This window comes from Pezoporus flaviventris, unplaced genomic scaffold (genome assembly GCF_033815535.1).
Source record: "Pezoporus flaviventris isolate CSIRO_AGI_PZ_B2104156 unplaced genomic scaffold, CSIRO_AGI_Pfla_v1 ptg000123l, whole genome shotgun sequence".
Lineage (NCBI taxonomy): Eukaryota > Metazoa > Chordata > Aves > Psittaciformes > Psittacidae > Pezoporus > Pezoporus flaviventris.
In genome coordinates, this window is record NW_026892671.1 from 1298148 (window position 1) to 1317803 (window position 19656).

The 19656-nt window shown below is 46.4% G+C and overlaps 2 protein-coding genes across 2 annotated transcripts; one reads left to right on the forward strand and one right to left on the reverse strand.

Moving 5' to 3' along the window:
• Positions 1-9053: 9053 nt before the first annotated feature.
• On the reverse strand, positions 9054-9989 carry LOC133282456 (olfactory receptor 5AP2-like). Its single transcript, XM_061478454.1, has one exon. It carries the CDS (start codon positions 9987-9989, stop codon positions 9054-9056), a length of 936 nt encoding a protein of 311 aa, XP_061334438.1.
• A 6952-nt stretch (positions 9990-16941) lies between these two features.
• LOC133282457 (olfactory receptor 5J3-like) lies at positions 16942-17934 on the forward strand. Its single transcript, XM_061478455.1, has one exon. It carries the CDS (start codon positions 16942-16944, stop codon positions 17932-17934), a length of 993 nt encoding a protein of 330 aa, XP_061334439.1.
• Positions 17935-19656: the final 1722 nt, after the last annotated feature.

Genomic DNA, 19656 nt, shown 5'->3' on the forward strand with positions numbered 1-19656 from the left:
ACCTTAAAGCTCCTCCAGCTCCAACCCCTGCCACAGGGTTGCTTGCTTGCTCCAAGCCCCTGTGTCCAACCTGGCCTTGAACACTGCCAGGGATGGGGCAGCCACAGCTTCCCTGGGCACCGTGTGCCAGCGCCTCAGCACCCTCACAGGGAAGAGCTTCTGGCCAAGAGCTCATCTCAATCTCCCCTCTGGCAGCTTAAAGCCATACCCCTTGGCCTCTCCCTAAAAGCCCTTGTTCAAAGCCCCTCTCCAGATTTCTTGTAGCCCCTCTTAAGGTATTGAAAGGCCACAATAAGGTCTCTCTGGAGCCTTCTACAACAATATTCAATGACTTTATGTCCAGCTGCTCTCTCCTTCACCATCACCAAGTTTTTAAACAGGAACCTGAGATCTTAGTGCCTTGAAAACACAAGTCTACGTGTACAACCCTATCACTCTGCTTCTTGTGGCTTCACATTGGAGCTGCTGCTATCAAACCCCAAAGCTTTTTGCTCCTTGTTGTGTGTGTTTAAAGGAGCCAGTGGTTTGCTGTGTCTAAGGGCTGCCACTGCCTTCAATGGGGTTATCATCTGAGCAGGAGCCAGAGCAAACACCACATGATGTCCTAGGAAGCAGAAGCCTCAGCCAGCATTGCAATGCATCTTCCTGCTGGGTCATGATGAGCAGGCAATGAGGTGCCTGGCTTCTGGCATTCCTGCTGATGAGCTCCTAATGGCTTTAGCTCCCCACTCTCAGGTGGAGCTGCTTTCATTGTAGTTAAATCTGGTTTAAAGGCAGCTGAGCAAATGCTGGGTAGGAGCTACCTTCCCTTTTTGGGTACTTAGTGATTGGATTTAGGAATCACCTCAAATGTCCTTAGGCAAGCACTTATCTCCTTACATTTGAATGTACCATGTCACCTATATGAGTTTACTGGGTCCATCAGTTCTCTTTATTGCTGAGGGAGATTTGGTGGGGTTCATGCCTCTCACTGCAAGTCAGACACCTCCATTGCTCCAGCTGAAGAGATCTGAATGAGCTCTGCTGATTGCATTGGCCTGAGTCTCATCAGCTGTAATGGGACCTTGGCTCATAAATAGATAAGGAGAAATTTTCATGTTTGGCTTGTACTGTAAGTCATGTCTAAAAGAGGGTGAGTGCTGTCCTCTTTGGAGATGTCTGGTATGGCTCCCTTAGCTGGTAAGGTAAAAATGTCATGAAACAAGGGGAACATGTTTTTTTCCCTATTGATTGGAAAGGATTTCAAGCCTTGGGTTTTGAATGTGTGGGTTCTACACTGAGGATGTGATTCCTCTCCAGTGTGTGGTATCTAGATGTCTAAGAAGAACCAGGAACACGGAGTACCAAGCTTTTCTCTCCAGGGTAGCTGGAAACTGAGCTACTTCCTTTCATTACAAGGGGTAATGGTTTAAAACTTAAACAGGGGAAGTTTAGGTTGGATATAAGAATGAAATTCTTTCCTGTTAGGGTGGTGAGGCCCTGGAATAGGTTGCCCAGGGAGGTTGTGAATGCTCCATCCCTGGCAGTGTTCAAGGCCAGGTTGGACGAGGCATTGGGTGATATGATTTAGCGTAAGGTGTCCCTGCCCATGGCAGGGGGGTTGGAACTAGATGATCTTAAGGTCCTTTCCAACCCTAACGATCCTATGATTCTATGTAGAAATGGAAAGATGAAATTCACTTTGGTTTTACTCCCTTTAAAACTGTTGGCCATGTTATCTTTATTTTCTTTTTGAAAAAGAATTGGGAGATATTAGAATGGTTTCTTTTAGACACTGTTGTTATTTGGAGGAACCCTTCTGAGGTCCTGGTGGAAGAAGCAAGGAGATTTTCTTCAAGTACTGGTGAGTTCATCTCTGTGTCTGCCTTTACCAGTATTGATGGCTTGGAAAGAGATGTTGGTGGCTTGAGATGAGCTCTTAGGCAGAAGCTCTTCCCTGGGAGGGTGCTGAGGCGCTGGCACAGGGTGCCCAGAAAAGCTGTGGGCCAGTTTTAGGTCCAAAATGGGCAGGTGGAATCAGACAGACTTCAAAAAGAGAAAATGCTGAGTCCTGCCTATGAGGAGGACTTGCTCTAAGCACTAAGACAGGCTGGGGGGCACCTTATCAGAGAGGGACAAGGCTCTTGTGGTGTCCACTGAGTTGAAATGAGCCATCAATGTGCAATGAACATCTGACCACGGGCTGGGGAATGGAGAAGTAAAAGCTGCTTTGGGAAGGGTGGAGGGAGAAGATGAATTGTGCTGAAGAAATGGTCCTCTTGCTTGAAAAGGGGCTGATGGAAAGAGGGGAGTGGGAGGGGAAGGAGGAGGAATGCTCATTTCTCATCAGGCAATATAGTTATTTTAAGGTCATCCCCTCATCTTTTTAAGGTCTGCATACTTCAGGTTAACATGAACAGCAGTCATCTTGTGTACATCTATACATACATACATGTTCTTTAAATAGAAGTAAGAACAGAGGACGGAATATATGCAAGAATAATTCAGATGAGAAGGGGTTGGTTTTTCCCTTTAAGCTACAAGTACGTGGAATTGCATTCAGGGATTCTGGTCTCACTATAATTGACTCAAACATCACTACAGAGTCAGAAAATAACTCCAATTTGATTTCTTATCTATTTAAAGCAACACTAATACTTGTGGCAGATTAAGGCATGATATTATTGTATTTACTTGTCCTTAAATAAGAACAACTCCCACAGACAGCAAAGAAATCATCCCAAACAAGCCTCCTTGTTAAAAAGATTTTGGATGCTCATGAGAAGACACTTATCTTTTGCAGGACCAATTCTTTCCATAACAGAGCAGCCACAGCTTTAGGATTTAAGGTTTAAGATTATTTTTTTCCATATAGGAACTATTGCCTATTATTTTATCAAGGTATTATTTTTCAGTGTATTATTTAGGACCTTCAACCATCATGGTTTTCTCTCCCAGGAATTGGGTGCAGTCCTAAAGGAAACCCCAAATTCTGCATTAACCTCATGCACTGTGTGTTCCTGTGAGCTGGGAGAAGCGATTTAACCTCTTCCCATGTTTCTTTGTCTCCTGCTGCCAAGAGAGTGGCTGGAGGAAAGCACTTGAGTGTGACCACGTTTGTCCTCTTGGGCTTCCCCAACGTGTAGAAGCTGCTCTTTGGGACTGTTTTACTCATCTCCAACACCATGGTGGTGGGGAACCTTATGACCACCAGCTCTCAGCTTCATGTGCCCATCTCCTTATTTCCTCATAGGAAATGTACGTATTTCCTCCATAGGATGTATCTGGGTGTCTTGCTTTCCTGGATGGGCCTGCACCGTGGAAAGGTGCCACCATGCTGACCTAGAAGCGGAGTGTAACTTCATTCCTTGTGATAAGTAGTCATGTAACTTGGACCAGGAACAGCCTTTCAAGGCACTGCCTGAGCAGTGTTGGCTTTTCCTTGGATGCCATCTGGTGCTGATGACACAGATGCTCCATGCTTCTGGCCATATGTTGTATGCGGACATGTCCAACCTATTTCATGGCTCAAAGACTCTCAGTGTTGTCTGGAGCTACCCTATCATTTCTTCTTTTCCTTATGTCTCTCCATTTAGGCAAAGGTTATTTTCCATCCCAGCTGCAGCTTACTCATGATTTCTCATTCCAGGATTTGGGGGTTGAGTCACATCAGTCCAAGGAGTCATCTTATCTAACTGTAGGCTTTCACATCTGAATTAGACACAGAAGGTTCGTCTTATAGAGACAAGGATGCATCTGGGGTTTTTGATTCAGCTTGGATCTATTTTAAACATCCATATCAGGGATTTCTTCTGGAAAAAGTGCATGGTTCTCTCCACTTGCAGTGAAGGGTGCTGGGCAGACACAGCTACAATGTGGATTGTGTTCAGAGCAAACACAGGCCATAGCCTGAAGAGTCAATTTAAGTAATGGGAAACATCAGCTCACTGTGCTGATGTGTTGGGGTCCTTCAGAAACCCCATTCAAAAGTGAGGAGGTGCAAGCAGCTTTTCATACAACCATGGAATGGTTTGGGTTGGAAGGGAGCTTAAAGCTCACCCAGTTCCAGCCCCCTGCCACAGGCAGAAACACCTTCCAGTAGAGCAGGTTGCTGCAATCACCATCCAACCTGTCCTCAATCATTTCTGTTGGTCAATAATGTCTAATGCAGTAGAGCCTCAAAGCTCAGCATGCATAAATCACTTCCTGAACAGAATAGGAAAGCAAAATGGATGTCGGCAGTGTCCTGGGTGTGTGTTTGCTTTCATAAAGGTTGCTAATAGCAGATATTAAATTCCTGATGAGGGGTTTAAATTCTGCATGGATGGATAGGAAATTATTGCCTAGAAAATGCTAGTGTTGTTTTGCTCTTTTTAGAGCCATAAGAAAGGAACTTTTCCCCATAAACCTCTGCCTAAAGGGGTTTCAGGAAACATGGAGAGGGGCTTAGGACAGGTGCCTGCAGGGACAGGCCAAGGGGAATGGCTTTAACCTGTCAGAGGGGAGACTGAGATGAGCTCTTAGGCAGAAGCTGTTCCCTGGGAGGGTGCTGAGGCGCTGGTACAGGGCGACCAGAGAAGCTGTGGCTGCCCCATCCTTGGCAGTGTTCAAGGGCAGGTTGGACACAGGGGCTTGGAGCAAGCTGCTCTATTGGAAGGTGTCCCTGCCCGTGGCAGGGGTTGGGGCTGGAGGAGCTTTAAGGTCCCTTTCAACACAAACCAGGCTGGAATTCTATGATCCAGGCCCATGAAATTGTCCTTAATGCACAAACATGCCAACACACTGACCCTCCAACTCCTTGGCTTTGGGCCTGAACCATCTCTGTCAAGCAAGGCAGCTGTAGAAGTTAACTTTGTTGTTAACAAAGAAGAAAGTTTCTTTCTTGTTATCCCCAGCTAATTAATCTCTGATGGCTTGTTATGAAGAATGAGGGAAGTCACATCCAAGTTTTCTGAGAAGCTTTTGTGGTGATGAGGAAACTTCCTTGGTAAACTCCAGAAGGTCTTGTTAAAGCTGATGACTCCTGGAAGGGTGCTTGGTCCCCAGGGACCACTTCTTGCTTTGGCAAAGTGAGCAGCATCACTTGTGATGGAAATAGCTGTGAGTGCTTGTATTGTGAAAGCCTGGATTTTGAGCCTGCTGGAGGGCTTTCTGTGCCCATGCAAGCTTGCTCCTACTCTCTCTGTAAAGACACATCCCTGTCTTCATGACATGCGCAGATCATGTGGTTCTTGCTAATGGGGTGCTTTGTCCCTTCCTGCTTTTGACCCCTAATAAAGGGAGCTGGGGAAGCTCATTGCATTTCTCTTCACTTTTCAGCCTCCTCAAGAATACTTCATACATTGAATTTCTTGTTATTAGTTGCCTTGGGATGAATTTATTTGTGTCTCTCTTTAGTTTTTACCAGTTAAAAATGTTCTTAATCTGTTAAACTGATGCAAGTTGAAGTCTACTACATCCATCCTCCATTTCTGACTGGCTTTCATAAATGTGATTTTCCTACCATTATGAATTTGGGATTGGAGAATAAGCATGGGTCACCTGACTCAACATCTAAAATTCATTGCCTCGTTATGTGCCAGTCAGGTCCCTTCTAGAATGGATAGAAATAAGAGGATGTTTTATCACATCCTAGGACAGCTGGTGAGGATGGATGTTGTCCAGAGCAGGTCTGAACATCAGAAGGACTTGTACCATGCACCCTCTCTCCATGGTATGTGCATCTCTGAATAGCTTTCTCCGGATTAAATGAATTCCAGTCAGGATGTGAAGGCCTCCTGGAAGACAAACTGCATCAGTTGCCCCCTCAAAACTATTTTCAGTTTGTTTTAATCCAAAAGACAGGACAAGAGGAAATGGCCTCAAGATGCACCAGGGCAGGTTTAGTTGGAGCTGAGGAACAATTCCTGCCCCAGAGGGTGCTCAGGCATTGGAACAGGCTGCCCAGGGCAGGGCTGCAGGCACCGGCCCTGCAAGTGCTCACAAACCCTATAGACAAGGCCCTCAGTGCCATGGGTTAGTGGTGGCCTTGGCAGTGCTGTTGTAAGGGTTTGACTGGATGAGCTTGAAGGGCTTTTCCAACCTGGTTGATTCAATGAGTCTAAAAGGAGCCCAGTTCATGCAGCCTGACCCCAGCCTCTGATGGGGATGGAAACACAGTGGGGGGAGGACACTCTGTGTGTGTGTCTTCCAACTTGAACTCTTGAAACTGCTCTTTTTATCTGAACAAATACTAGAGATACAAAAACACACTTTCACTGAGCACAGATGGAGACACAAAACTGTGATTTAATGACTCAGCTTTTAATTATCTAAATTCGAAGAAGGTGAAACTACTTCAGATCTCCTAATCCCTCCTCCCAACACTCTTAAAAGAGGTATTTCAGTTTTCCTTTCAGTTGGACTAAAACTTCATATAGGGGGAAAACATATAAGATAATTGAAGGACTAAGAAACCACTTTCTTTGCATGTTTTCCTATAAGTGGTGGTGGAAACTATCACTTAAGTTGCAGGGAAGGAGTCAGATGCAATGAAATGCCCCAGGTCAGGTTTGGTCTCCCTTATATAGAAATGTGGTGTCATTTGCTCTGTCCTGAAGTGCCCAGGACCTTGGCAAGCACTTGACATGTACATCCTGCAACTTTCAGAAGGGTTGGGTCATTCTGGAGCAACATCTGAAAGCTCAGAGTGAGCTTCAGGGGCATCTCCAGGGTGTTAATAGTTAATGTTCAGGCAACTGAACTCTGTCCCAGATGCCTTTATGCTTCCTGACATGGTTCATCCAATCTGATCCACCTACCCATGCTCATGTGAATGTTTCACTGGGATAATGGTCTAGGACTATGGAATTATGTCTGTGTGGTGCAGTCATCATCATGAAGAAATAACTGGGACAGCTCAGGAACAGACACACGTTACTTCATGACTTCTGGTTACCCAAAGCAGTGGTAAGTGCTCCATCCCTGGCAGTGTTCAAGGGCAGGTTGGACATAGGGGCTTGGAGCAAGCTGCTCTAGCGAAAGGTGACCCTGCTCGTGGCAGGGGGTTGGGACTGGATGATCTGAAGGGACTATATGGTATCTAAAGATGAGAATTGCTAACTAATTGTTAGGTTAACAAGGCTGTCATATGAATATCATCTTTAATGTTCATGTCAATAGAGGCCAGGTTTTGAATCATCTCCACAAAAAACAAAATCCTTCTCCAAAACATTTAGGCTGATCTAACAGCACCTGAAGCACAGGGCAAAGAGACCCATGTCCAGCTCTTCCTACCAAAAAGGTGCTTGCTATTTGAGGTATCAGAACCATTTATGCAGAGGACCCCCATCATGTATTTGACGTGGGAAGTTTGTGTCTACAGCCAGGGGTGGCTGCATTTTATAGATCCCTTTTCTGCAAAGATTGAAACAGAATTCATACAATGATGCTCTCAGTATGAAATGTATTTCCAAAACCTCAAGCCTGTTTCTTGTGTTGCTGGAATTCACCATGCTGCCTCCCTGGCATCTTAAACTGAGGTTTCTATTGCCAGATCACTGAGCAGGTTCCGCCACACAGGACTATGGCAATCCAGTCCTCTATGAGTGAAGTAGCATCCAGTCTGGGTAAATGTTTGTCTCTGCTTTGCAAACTTTCTTAAACCCAAGAGGAAATAAGGACACCAGAGTGGGCTAATTCATCAAGCATCAATGAGCCCTACACAGGACACTGCACATCTAGACTCCTGTTTCTACAGAAGCTCAGACCAGATGATCTTTTGAGGCCCAGCCTGGGCTTTCTGTGGCTCTATGATTCTATATGTATAGTGTAAGCCAAAATAGCCAACAAAATGGAAGAAAACAAGATATGGTGAAGATTTTGAAGGAAGCCCTCTGATATCCAAGGTGCCAAGCCCTTTAGCATTTAATGATACAGATTCTGGCTCCTTCATTGACTGCAGGTCAAAGCCACGTTGCCCCACCACCGATGACCGTGTATGCTTTCATACTGTTGTTTTTCTGAGCACATAAAAATTCTGTTCACCATCCATATACTTTCCCAATAGAAGTTAATTCTCACTCACAGCAGGTAAGGGAAAGATACTTTCCCCCATCAGTGTGTTTTGGCTTTATTGAGACCCAGACAGCTCTCACTTACCATCAATTCTTTGTTCTTTCATTTATGGAAGCTTCCGACAAAGTTAATTCTAATGTGAAATAGACAATTTGGTTTTCGCGGTGTGCTTGAGCATGAGTAGGGCATGGACATGGGATATGGGTGCTTATCTCCAAGTGGAATTTCATTTCTCTCACCATTTAGGTAAAAGGTTATGTCAGATGAATGTAAAACACCACTTAAAATGAAAGGGAGGAGATCCTGATGTGCCCGAAATGTCCCTAACACTGGGTGGTCTCAGCACAGTTCATCATCCTCCATTATGAATTATATTGTCTATAACTTTTTCCTTTAAATGAAATCTCCTATGAAGCTGCAGCCTGGGGAGGGATTCCCTTTAACATTCAAAGGCGCAGCTTGAGATCTTGATTCCCACCAGTTTCTGTTCCTTGAAAGGCACAAACAAATGCAATGAATCTTTTGAAACCTTTTCTGTGACTCTTTTTCAACAAGCAAATGTAAAACTACACTTCATCTTCCCTGACACCCCAGCAGCTTTAATAAAGAGATCACAGGTAAGAGTGAGGAATTTTATTGGAGCTGAGGGACAAGGTCAAGAATCTTGCAAGAAAAATAGATATTTATCAGTGACAAAAGTTATAACTGAGCAAAGCTGATTGGTGTTTCCTGTGAGGGAAAGAGGCCTGGGATAATTGAGGGTAATTTCTTCCTACAGGCTGCTGACTATGAAATGGATTGAAGTTTGAGGTTCCTCTCCTTTTAGTTTCCTTCCAAGGAAGGAAGATGTGATTCTGGGGATCTATATCTCATTAAAAACTGTAATTGAGTTTTGTGCAGGAAGCATGGAAGAATCTACATCAAATCATGGGGATTATTGGGAAAAATCCCTTTGTTTTAGTGCCCTATAGGCTTTCTCACTTGAGATGAACTGTTCATGTCCTGGATGACAGAACGCTTCAGTGTTGCCAGTGGCTGAAAAAGCTCCTCCTGCATTTCACCAGAGACCCCATCACCTCCCTGTTCCTCAGGCTGTAGATGAAGGGGTTGAGCATGGGGATGAGCACAGCATAGAAGATGGAGGCCACCTTATCCAGGCTCCTGTGGCTAGAAGGAGGTTGTAGGTACATGAAGAATCCTGTCCCAAAGTACATGGAAACAGCCATCAAATGGGAGACACAGGTGTGGAAGGCTCTGGCCCTGCTCTGTGCTGAGCACATCCTCAGCACGGTGCGGATGATAGACATGTAGGAGAGCAAAATGATCACACTTGCAAACACTGCATTGACAGTGAATAAAGCAAAGATGACCATCTCACTGCTGTGCGTGTCAGAGCACACGAGCTTTAGCACAGTGACTACGTCGCAAAAAAAGTGGTCGATGCGGTTAGGACCGCAGAAGGAACCTCCAAACAGGCACCATGTGTAGATGATGGCACTGAGGAAGGCAAATAGGTAGGATGATGCTGTCAGTTGCCAGCAGATGCGGCTGGAGATGATGGTCACATAAAGCAGGGGCTGGCAGATAGCAACGTGCCGATCATAGGCCATCATGGCCAGGAGGTGACTCTCAATAGTAGCAAAGACAGCAAAGGTGAGGAACTGCATCATGCACCCAGTGAAAGAAATGGTTTTGTCCTCTGATAACAGGTCTGCCAGCATCCTGGGGGAGATGACTGTGGAATAGCAGATGTCAGTGAAGGCAAAATGGGTGAGGAAGAAGTACATGGGGGTGTGGAGGCTGGGAGACACCCGAACCAAGATGGTGATCGCAATGTTCCCCACCAAAGTGACAATGTAAATCAATAGAAACAAGACAAAAAGTGGGGTCTGTGCATATGGGTTGTCTGTAATTCCCAACAGGATGAATTCAGTCTGTGTGTGATTTCCTCCCATGACCAGGTGTTACCTGCTGAGACAAAAGGAATTAGAACATCATACTGATTAAACAGAGATATTCAGGAGTGGATCTAACTACAGTCAGTCACTAGTTTAACTTTGACGTTTTGGTGGAATTAATATAGTTTACTGTATTTTCTATCCCACATTATATATATATGTTTTTCACTTGTGGTACTTTCAATAGGACAGGGAGCCCGTAGAAGCAACAAATGGCACTTGTTGCTGGGATACCTAAAACTATGGATTTATTCAAACACGTGTGTTTTCAGGTATGCTGAAAGAATCAGATCTTTATTCACTTTCGGTTTGGCAGCAATTTGTGCTGGAAGACACCTCACAGGGACCTCATAGCAGTGAATGTAAACCTGGAGAGTCCCAGTCCCAGTGAAATCCCATTTTACACATTAATGTCCTCTAGGTATATTGCCTTGACTTCTAATTATCATTCATGTCACCAAATCGCATTTATCAAACTATTTGAGATCATTAACAACAGATAACATTAACATTGGTTAAATGGACAATAAATCATCCTAAACCCATGGGCATTAATTTGCTTCCTTAAAAGCAGAGTTGATATTTAAAACGCGCTGATTCCAAATTCTGATTTGTTAGTGATTATATTCTGTTGGCAATCTGAAAATTTTATTTCTTTATAACAAAGTAAGATTCCTCCTCATTTAACACTTGAACAAATTAGTGCATCTGCTCTAGCTGCCTATGCAAAGGAAACACAACCTGCATCAGACATTACTCCCTCTTCTTATAAAGAAAACCCACATTGGTAAGGCTGTTTTCTGACACAGCTTTACCAAAGAGGATGCAAGAACATGCAGACACAAGCCCACCTCCTCAGTGCAGGCGAGGCTCTGCTTTCTGTTGGTGTTACCTCCTGTGCCTTCCCTCTGTCACCAAGTGATGGGAGCCAAGGATTTATCCCCAACGCAGCAGAGAACATCTATGTGCCAGCATCAGCTCTGTTAAGCACCTGATGTGAAGAGAGGTGAGCTCCTGCCAGACACCAAGAGCCCAGCTTGTGGTGCTTAGGCTGTAAATACAGTTGCATGTGCTCTCCTGGGAGGAAGCCTCCAGGGTTGCTCATGTTTTGCAGAGAAAAACAAAAAGAAGGAAAAGCAAAGGGTGTGAAATCACCTCTGAAATGCATTGTGGTGCTTGGGAATCTGAGAGATGTGGAGTGTATGAGCCGTGCCTGAGCACAGCTGCACAGCAGCAGTTACAGGCAGCTCAGAGGATGCTTCCTACACACTTGTGGACCATGCAAATGTTTTGGTCTGAACATACTGACACAATGAAAATGGGTTTAGAGACATTCCAGATCTTGCATACAGTTCTCAAAAGGGACATGAAGAACAAGCGACTCCATCTCTGGAGCTGCTGATGCTCTTCTGTGGAGGGTGAACCCAGTTTTCCAGTCCAAATGGGGTTACCCACATGTAGTGCCTGGATGTCCAACAGCTGAGCGGGTGCCTCTGGACTTCCACAGTATTCAAAGATGAAAAACAGGCATTTTGAGGCAGGGAGGAATTGTCCCAGGCTGAACTAATAGGCCTTTATCCCCCTCACCAGCCTCAGCTGGGCTCCATCCCCACCCTCTTCCTGTTGTTCCCCATCTCTATTTAAGCTCAGAACAGGCAGACTGAGCTTTACTAGAGGAGTTCTGGTTTCCAGTTCAGTAGGAGTTCAGCACACCTATGCAATCTTTTGGTGGTCACCTAGGATTTCTCATCTATCTTTCTAGCAATTTTTTCACCTGATCCTGAACAAGGGATTGACTCGACCTGACTTGGCTTGGTCTTGAATCTGCCTCCTCATCACCAGCTTTCCTGATGCTTTGGAGCTGTGGTTGAACTTGGTCCATGTCTCTGTTCCTGCCCTGCTTCTCTTGCTCAGGTACTGTGAGATGGTCCCTGCACACCAGGGTGTTCTCCTTTGGTTCTGTTTAGACAGATAAAGGAGACAAACCCCTGTGGCAGACCCCAGGCTCCTGCACAGTAGAACCCATCACCCTCTGCACCTGACAGCCCAGCCAGTGCTCACTGCTCTGACAGTCATTTTCCATCCAGAACATGTCCCTACATGAGCAAATTAGGAGGTAGTTTTTCAGTGATGAAAAGTAGAGTAACAAATTGATCCTTACATTCAAGTGTTGTTATCTTTTCCTTAGTGCCTTTTCCTTTACCAAGTATAACATTAGACTTTCAGTCTTCAGTAGGCTGGCAACACTTTGGTTTGGAAGTATCTTTGGGATGATGTTTATCTGCTGGTTTTGTGACAGAGGACATCAGAGCTTCACTTTTACCAAGCACTTTGGTTTCCCCAGCCTCTTCCTTAGGCTTGCAGGCTTGGTTTGGAATCATTTCCAAGTCTTGCTTTCTTCCTGCGACTTGTTTGTGCAACAAGACCACAGACAATCTGATTTATCTACACTCTTTTATTGCCCTTAGTGGCTATTTTTTTCCCCTATGTCTTGGTCTTTTCTGATCTACACTTAACATTATTACCTGGCTCCTTGCTAGCCTGTCAAAAATATCTTCCAAAACTGTCAGCATCTCCAGGTGATAGTTTAAAACCTGCATTAAGACTTAAAACCTGCATTCTTTCAAACTGCAAACTCCAGCACCTCACTGCTCACCATGGGGCAGGATGAAGGATGCTGGCACTCTGCAGGAAATGGGAGACATTCTCATAGGGATGCTGATGGCTTCTGCCCCTGCTGGTGCCCTGGTGATGGAGGCACAGGACAAGGGCTGAAATCCGTCCCTGCTCTGCATGCAGCTGGATCCAAACTGGGACTCAGCTTTAACTTCTTAGGGATCAGTGCTTAAATCCTTCTTATGTCCATCATAGCGGAGAGGAGAGCCTCTGCCTCCCATGTCCTGCAGGGTGGCCACGAGGGCAGTGTGAGCAGTGAGAGCATTTGGGACCAGGACTGATGCAAAGCAAGGAGGGACCATATCCGTGCACACCCCCCTATGTCCACCACATCCATACACATCCATACACATCCATACACATCCATACACATATCCCATGCCCTGTGGAGCAGGCTCGGCCCCATCCATCTCCTGCTGTGGCTGCAGGGCTGGTATTGAGCAGGGAGATGAGGAGGTGAGTGTGGCAGAGCTGACAGCAGGAGGAGGATGGAGGATGCTCATCTGCAACATCGCACCATGTCCTGCTGCTCCTGTGAATGGTTTTACTGCTGGAGAGAGAGGGAAAGGGGAGCATGTGGCTCTGGAAAGAATTGGAAGCCAAAATGATGCCCAGACTGGGGGGGTTTGCTCCCAGTGTGCACTGCCAGGGGATCCGGATGATCTCTGGTGGGAATCCGTGTGACATGCACTTTCCTTTCATGTTTGGCTGTAGAAGGAGGTTCCCCATAATCCCCATGAAGGCTTTAATCTGTCAGAGGGGAGACTGAGATGAGCTCTTAAGCAGAAGCTCTTCCCTGGGAGGGTGCTGAGGTGCTGGCATAGGGTGCCCAGAGAAGTTGTGGCTGCCCCATCCTTGGCAGTGTTCAAGGGCAGGTTGGACACAGGGGCTTGGAGCAAGCTGCTCCAGTGGAAGGTGCTGGAGCTGGAGGAGCTTTAAGCTCTCTTCCAAGCCAAACCAGTCTGGGATTCTAAGAAATCCCCTCAAATAAAGCCAGAAGTATTCTATTACCTACAGAACATGATGTCCAGTTCATTTCTTAGTCTCAGAGTTGTGAGGAGCAGCCTGCCAATGCCTTCCTGACCTTGACTGGGGAAAACCATGGAAATAATAGAATCGTAAAATCATAGAATCATAGAATCGTTAGGGTTGGAAAGGACCTTAAGATCATCTAGTTCCAACCCCCCTGCTGTGGACACGGACACCTAATGCTGAATCATATCACCCAAGGCCTCGTCCAACCTGGCCTTGACCACTGCCAGGGATGGAGCATTCACAACCTCCCTGGGCAACCCATTCCAGTGCCTCACCACCCTCACAGGAAAGAATTTCCTCCTTAGATCCAACCTAAACTTCTCCTGTTTCAGTTTTAACCCATTACCCCTTGTCCTGTCACTACAGTCCCTAATGAAGAGTCCCTCCCCAGCATACCTATAGGCCCCCTTCAGATACTGGAAGGCTGCTATGAGGTCTCCACACAGCCTTCTCTTCCCCAGGCTGAACAGCTCCAATTTCCTCAGCCTGTCTTCATATGGGAGGTGCTCCAGCCCCTGATCATCCTTGTGGCCCTTCTCTGGACTTGTTCCAACAGTTCCATGTCCTTTTTATGTTGAGGACAGCAGAACTGCACACAATGCTCCAGGTGAGGTCTCACAGGAGCAGAGTAGAGGGGCAGGATCACCTCCTTCGACCTGCTGGTCACGCTCCTTTTAATGCAGGCCAGCATACGGTTGGTTTCTGGGACACTGCCAGCTCATGTTCATTTTCTTATTGACCAGCACCCCCAAGTCCTTCTCCACAGGGCTGCTTTGAATCTCTTCTCTGCCCAACCTGTAGCTGTGCCTGGGATTGCTCCCACCCAAGTGTAAGACCTTGCACTTGGTATGGTTAAACCTCATGGGGTTGTCATCAGCCCACCGCACAAGCGTGTCGAGGTCCCTCTGGATGGCATTCCTTCCCTCCAGCATATCAACCGAACCACACAGCTTGGTGTCATCGGCAAACTTGCTGAGGGCGCACTCAATCCCACTGTCCATGTCAGCGACGAAGATGTTAAACAAGACCAGTCCTAACACTGATCTCTGAGGGACCCCACTCGTTACTGGTCTCCAGCCGGACATTGAGCCATTGACCACAACGCTTTGCATGTGGCCATCCAGCCAGTTCTTTATCCACCGAGTGCTCCATCCATCAAATTGATGTCTCTCCAATTTAGAGACAAGGATGTCCTGTGGGACAGTGTCGAATGCTTTGCACAAGTCCAGGTAGATGCCATCAACTGCTCTACTCCTGTCCATCAGTTCTGTAGCCCCATCATAGAAGGCCACCACATTGGTCAGGCAGGATTTCCCCTCAGCGAAGACATGCTGGATGTCACCAAGCACCTTGTTGATTTTCATGTGCCTTAGCATGCCTTCCAGGAGAACCTGCTCCAAGATGTTGCCAGGCACAGAGGTGAGACTGACTGGTCTGTAATTCCCCGGGTCATCCATTTACCCCTTCTTGAAAATGGGGGTTATATTTCCCTTTTTCCAGTCATGGGAACTTCACCTGACTGCCATGATTTCTCAAATATGGTGGCCAGTGGCTTCGCAACTTCATTCTCCAGCTCCTTCAGGACCCGTGGGTGGATCTCATCAGGACCCATAGACTTGTGCACGTTCAGATTTTTAAGATGGTCTCGAACCAGTTCCTCTCCTACAGTGGGCGCAAGGTCTTCATTCTCACAGTCCCTGCATCTGCCTTCCAAGACTTGGGTGGTGTGGTCAGAGCCTTTGCCAGTGAAGACCGAGGCAAAGAAGTCATTCAGAACCTCAGCCTTCTCCAAATCCTGTGTAGCCAGTTCTCCCGAGAGCTTCCTGAGGTCTGTAACAGATGCCCACAGTAATGTCTCCCATAGCTGTATTCCCTTTAACCCTGACCCACAAACTCTCTGTGGACTGCTCACCTGTCCCCAGACAGAGTTCCATACTCTCCAGCCTATCCCTAACATAAAGGGCAACCCCCCCTCCCCGCCTGCCAGGCCTGTCCTTCCTAAAGAGCCTGTAACCTTCCATTCCAACACTGCAGTCATAGGAGCCATCCCACCATGTTTCTGTGATGCCTATTATATCATACCCCTGTAGACGTGACCGCATCTCTAATTCCTCTTGTTTGTTCCCCATGCTACGGGTGTTTGTATAGAGGCATCTGAGCCGAGCTCCAAATGAAGCCGGCTCATAGGCTGGAGCGGCTGGGATATCTCTACATTGCTCCAGGCATTTATTATAGGTGCTGGCAACTGACTGGGTGTGTTGGAATGGAATGATGCTCCCCTCCCCCAACACATCTAGTTTAAAGCCTTTTAATACCTGAGCTGGAGGAGATAACAGAAGTTAAGTGCACTGACTCTCTGTTAGACTCATCTGCCACATTGAGGGGAATAGTTCTCTCTGTGCTGGAACCTGACCAAAACTGCTAGTAGTGATAGGACAAAGGGGAATGGGTTAAAATTTAAATAGGGGAAGTTTAGGTTGGATCTAAGGAAGAAGTTCTTTACTGTTAGGGTGGTGAGGCACTGGAATGGGTTGCCCAGGGAGGTTGTGAATGCTCCATCCCTGGCAGTGTTCAAGGCCAGGTTGGACGAGGCCTTGGGTAATATGATTTAGCATTAGGTGTCTCTGCCCATGGCAGGGGGGTTGGAACTGGATGATCTTAAGGTACTTTCCAACCTTAACTGTTCTACGATTCTACCGACAGCAATGTGCCAGCTCAGCCTATTTTTGCTGTCTAGGACAGGACTTTCTGCCCCACGCTGCCAGGGAAACCTCCTGAGACTCGAGTATCTCACTCAATGAGTTGTTGTGGGCAGCTGGGGATCCAGCAATGCTGTATCAGAGCTGGGGTGATGGATTCAGGGCTCCTGGGGCATCACACTCAGATGTTTTCAGTCTTTCTCATGGAGCAAATGGAATGCACAGTCCCTTTTTCTGCCTCCCTAATGAAATGTGATGACAAGTTGGCAAGTTCTTCACCTCTTCTCCAGTTTTCAAAGATTGGGTTTGGGTTTTTAAAAGAAAAGGTCTGATTTAGCCTCATGATTAAGAGATTTCTGAAGGGCTTTTGGATGTGTTTCTCTGCCTGTGAAGATTCACCAAGAACCACAGTTAGATGTTGCCTCAACTATCAAATCTTTATTGTTTTAATGTCCAGCCTAACAGAGTACATGCAAGCCACATGGCATTGCTCTTCCCTATTTCACTCCATCTTTCCTCCTTCCCGCAGGGATGCTGCCATGCAATACAGTAACAGGGCTGAAGGCAACCACACCGCAGTGACCCACTTCATCCTCCTCGGCCTGACAAGCGAGCCCAAGCTGCAGACTCCTCTCTTTGTAATCTTCTTCATGATTTATCTCATCACTCTCACGGGCAATCTTGGGCTGATGGCAGTGATCAAGACAAGCCCCCGGCTGCACACTCCCATGTACTTCTTCCTCTGCAATCTCTCTATTGTCGATCTTTGCTACTCCTCTGTCTTTGCTCCAAAGCTGCTTCTTGCCTTCTTGGTGGAAAACAAAACCATCTCTTACCCTGCCTGCTTCCTGCAGCATTTCTTCTTCCTCATGTTTGTGACCACAGAGGTGTTCTTGCTGGCTGTGATGGCTTATGACTGCTATGTAGCCATCTGCAACCCACTGCTCTACACGGTTTCCATGCCCCACGGGGTCTGTGTTCAGCTGGTGGCTGCATCATACATGGGGGGGGGGGGGGGGATTTTGAACTCCCTAATCCAAACCTGTTGCTTGCTGCTGTTGCCTTTCTGCGGTCCAAACACCATCAACCATTACTTCTGTGACACTAACCCTTTGCTGAAGCTCTCTTGCTCCAACAGCCACCTCAATGAGCTTTTGCTTGTAATTCTTCATGGGAGCATTTCCATGTCTGTGCTGGTCCTCATCATCACCTTCTATGTATACATCCTCTTGTCCATCCTGAGGATTAGGTCTGCTGAAGGAAGGCACAAAGCCTTCTCTACTCGTGCCTCCCACCTCCGGACCGTTACCTTGTTCTATGTCCCTGCTGGGCTCAGCCACATGCAATCAGCTTCCAAGTACTCCCTGGAGACAGAGAAAGTCACCGCTGTGTTTTACACCCTCCTTGTCCCTATGCTCAACCCTCTGATCTACAGCTTGAGGAACAAGGATGTTAAAGATGCCCTTAGAAAAGCAACAGCAAATAACCTCATTGCGAGCTGCTCATTGACCAACCCCGTCCCAATCAGTTGATAGAACTCCTCCTCATTCCCTTTTTAACTTGTTTGTGTCAGCTGTCTGGAGGAGGAAGGAACTGAATGTGTTTACAGGAGCAGGTACAGCACATCCTAACCATGCTTTAAACTCTGCAGAGACTCGGTGATGTTAAGCATCCCCTCAATATAGGTCTCTGATAAATATTCCCTTGTCATCTCTTGGGTTTTGTTTTTTTTTGGGGGGGGAAAGATGTGATATCATAGGAGGTGGCAAAAATAAGCCCATGAGGAATTTCCCTCTTCAGTTTAACTTTAGAAGTTGCACTGATTCAAGCAGTGATTCATCCAGAGGTAAGTTCAAGGAGGGATGAAGGGTTTTGAGGAGGTACATCCAAAATACATCACTTTACTTTGGGCTAATGCAAGGAAATGCATAAAATCCCATTTGCTTCCAGAAGGATGTGCAGTGCAAAGTAAGGAAACGGGAGGAGAAGCAGAGCCACTGAGCTGCCAGAGGATGAGCATGGTACCTGCTGTGATTGAGCATTGGGAAGATGCGAAATCTCTGTGTGACCAGAACATCCCAGCATGGAGGCAGCAGAGCTGTGTCTGTCATCCTGCACCTTCCTTCCTACCACTGCAAACATCCAGCTCAGCCAAAGAGGTCTCAGAACTGTGTGGGTTGGAGGGAGCTTAAAGGCCACCTATTTCTAACCTCCTCGCTGTGGGCTTCATCTCATATCTGGTTTAGGAGAAGTAGCAGCTGAGAGTAGGATTTTCCCCTATTGCCAAGGATTTTAGTGTGATTGAATGTAATGACTTTAGGGAGAAGTATGTTTTTTTTCCCCTATTTTCTTGTTGTGGGGCTGCTGTAAGTGATATTTCCTCCCCCCCAACTCTTCCCCAACACAACCTGTTAACTGAGAAGGTACCACTGAGGAATGCTGCAGAACTTCATGCTCTGCAAAGCAGAAATAACCAACTGCAACCTGTTAGAGACCTTTAGCAATAAGCTCTTTATGTAGCAAATAGAGACCTGGAGACAGACACAGACAAGGAGGGGGAGATGTTTATAACACTTAGTTTCCATTAGAGCTTGCCTTGTCCCTAGCTTGGACACCAGAGGGTCTTGCCTCTCATTAAGAGCTGTTTGTGCTGTTTGCATGATGCATGATGACCACGGTTTCCAAAGGTACTTATTTATACCACAAATTTATTCATTTTGTCATTATACAAGTACATGTTCTTCCAGCAATTGTACAGTTCATTAAACAGAAATGGTGTGTTTGGATTAAATGTTAAAAATCCTCCATCTACTGTTTCATTTAGAGCATCTTCCCCCTCAATAATGTGATGACATACAGAAGGGGATGTGACATGGTCAAATCCACAAAGCACAGACCTGGTACTGAGCATACAGAAAGGAAAACATCTAAGGACCACACATCCCAGGAAGATTTTAGTTGGGACATACTTCTGGCCACATGCTAACCTATGTGTGCTTCTTACAAGTCCTTAGCACTGCTCCAGCTCACTTACATGGGATAAATGTATTGGATGCTCATATCAGGTATCACAGAATCCCAGACTGGTTTATGTTGGAAAGGACCTAACAGCTCTCAACTTCCAACCCCTGCCATGGGCAGGGACCCCTTCCACTAGAGCAGTTTGCTCCAAGCCCCTGTGTCCATCCTGGCCTGGAAAACCGCCAGGGATGGGCTCTTGTGAGACTTGACCTGGAGCATTGTGTGCAGTTCTG

What these genes read in the sequence shown, in the direction of transcription:
- LOC133282457 (XM_061478455.1), top strand. Translation starts at nt 16,942, where the DNA reads ATGCAATACAGTAACAGGGCTGAAGGCAACCACACCGCAGTGACCCAC.
- LOC133282456 (XM_061478454.1), bottom strand. Translation starts at nt 9,989, where the DNA reads ATGGGAGGAAATCACACACAGACTGAATTCATCCTGTTGGGAATTACA.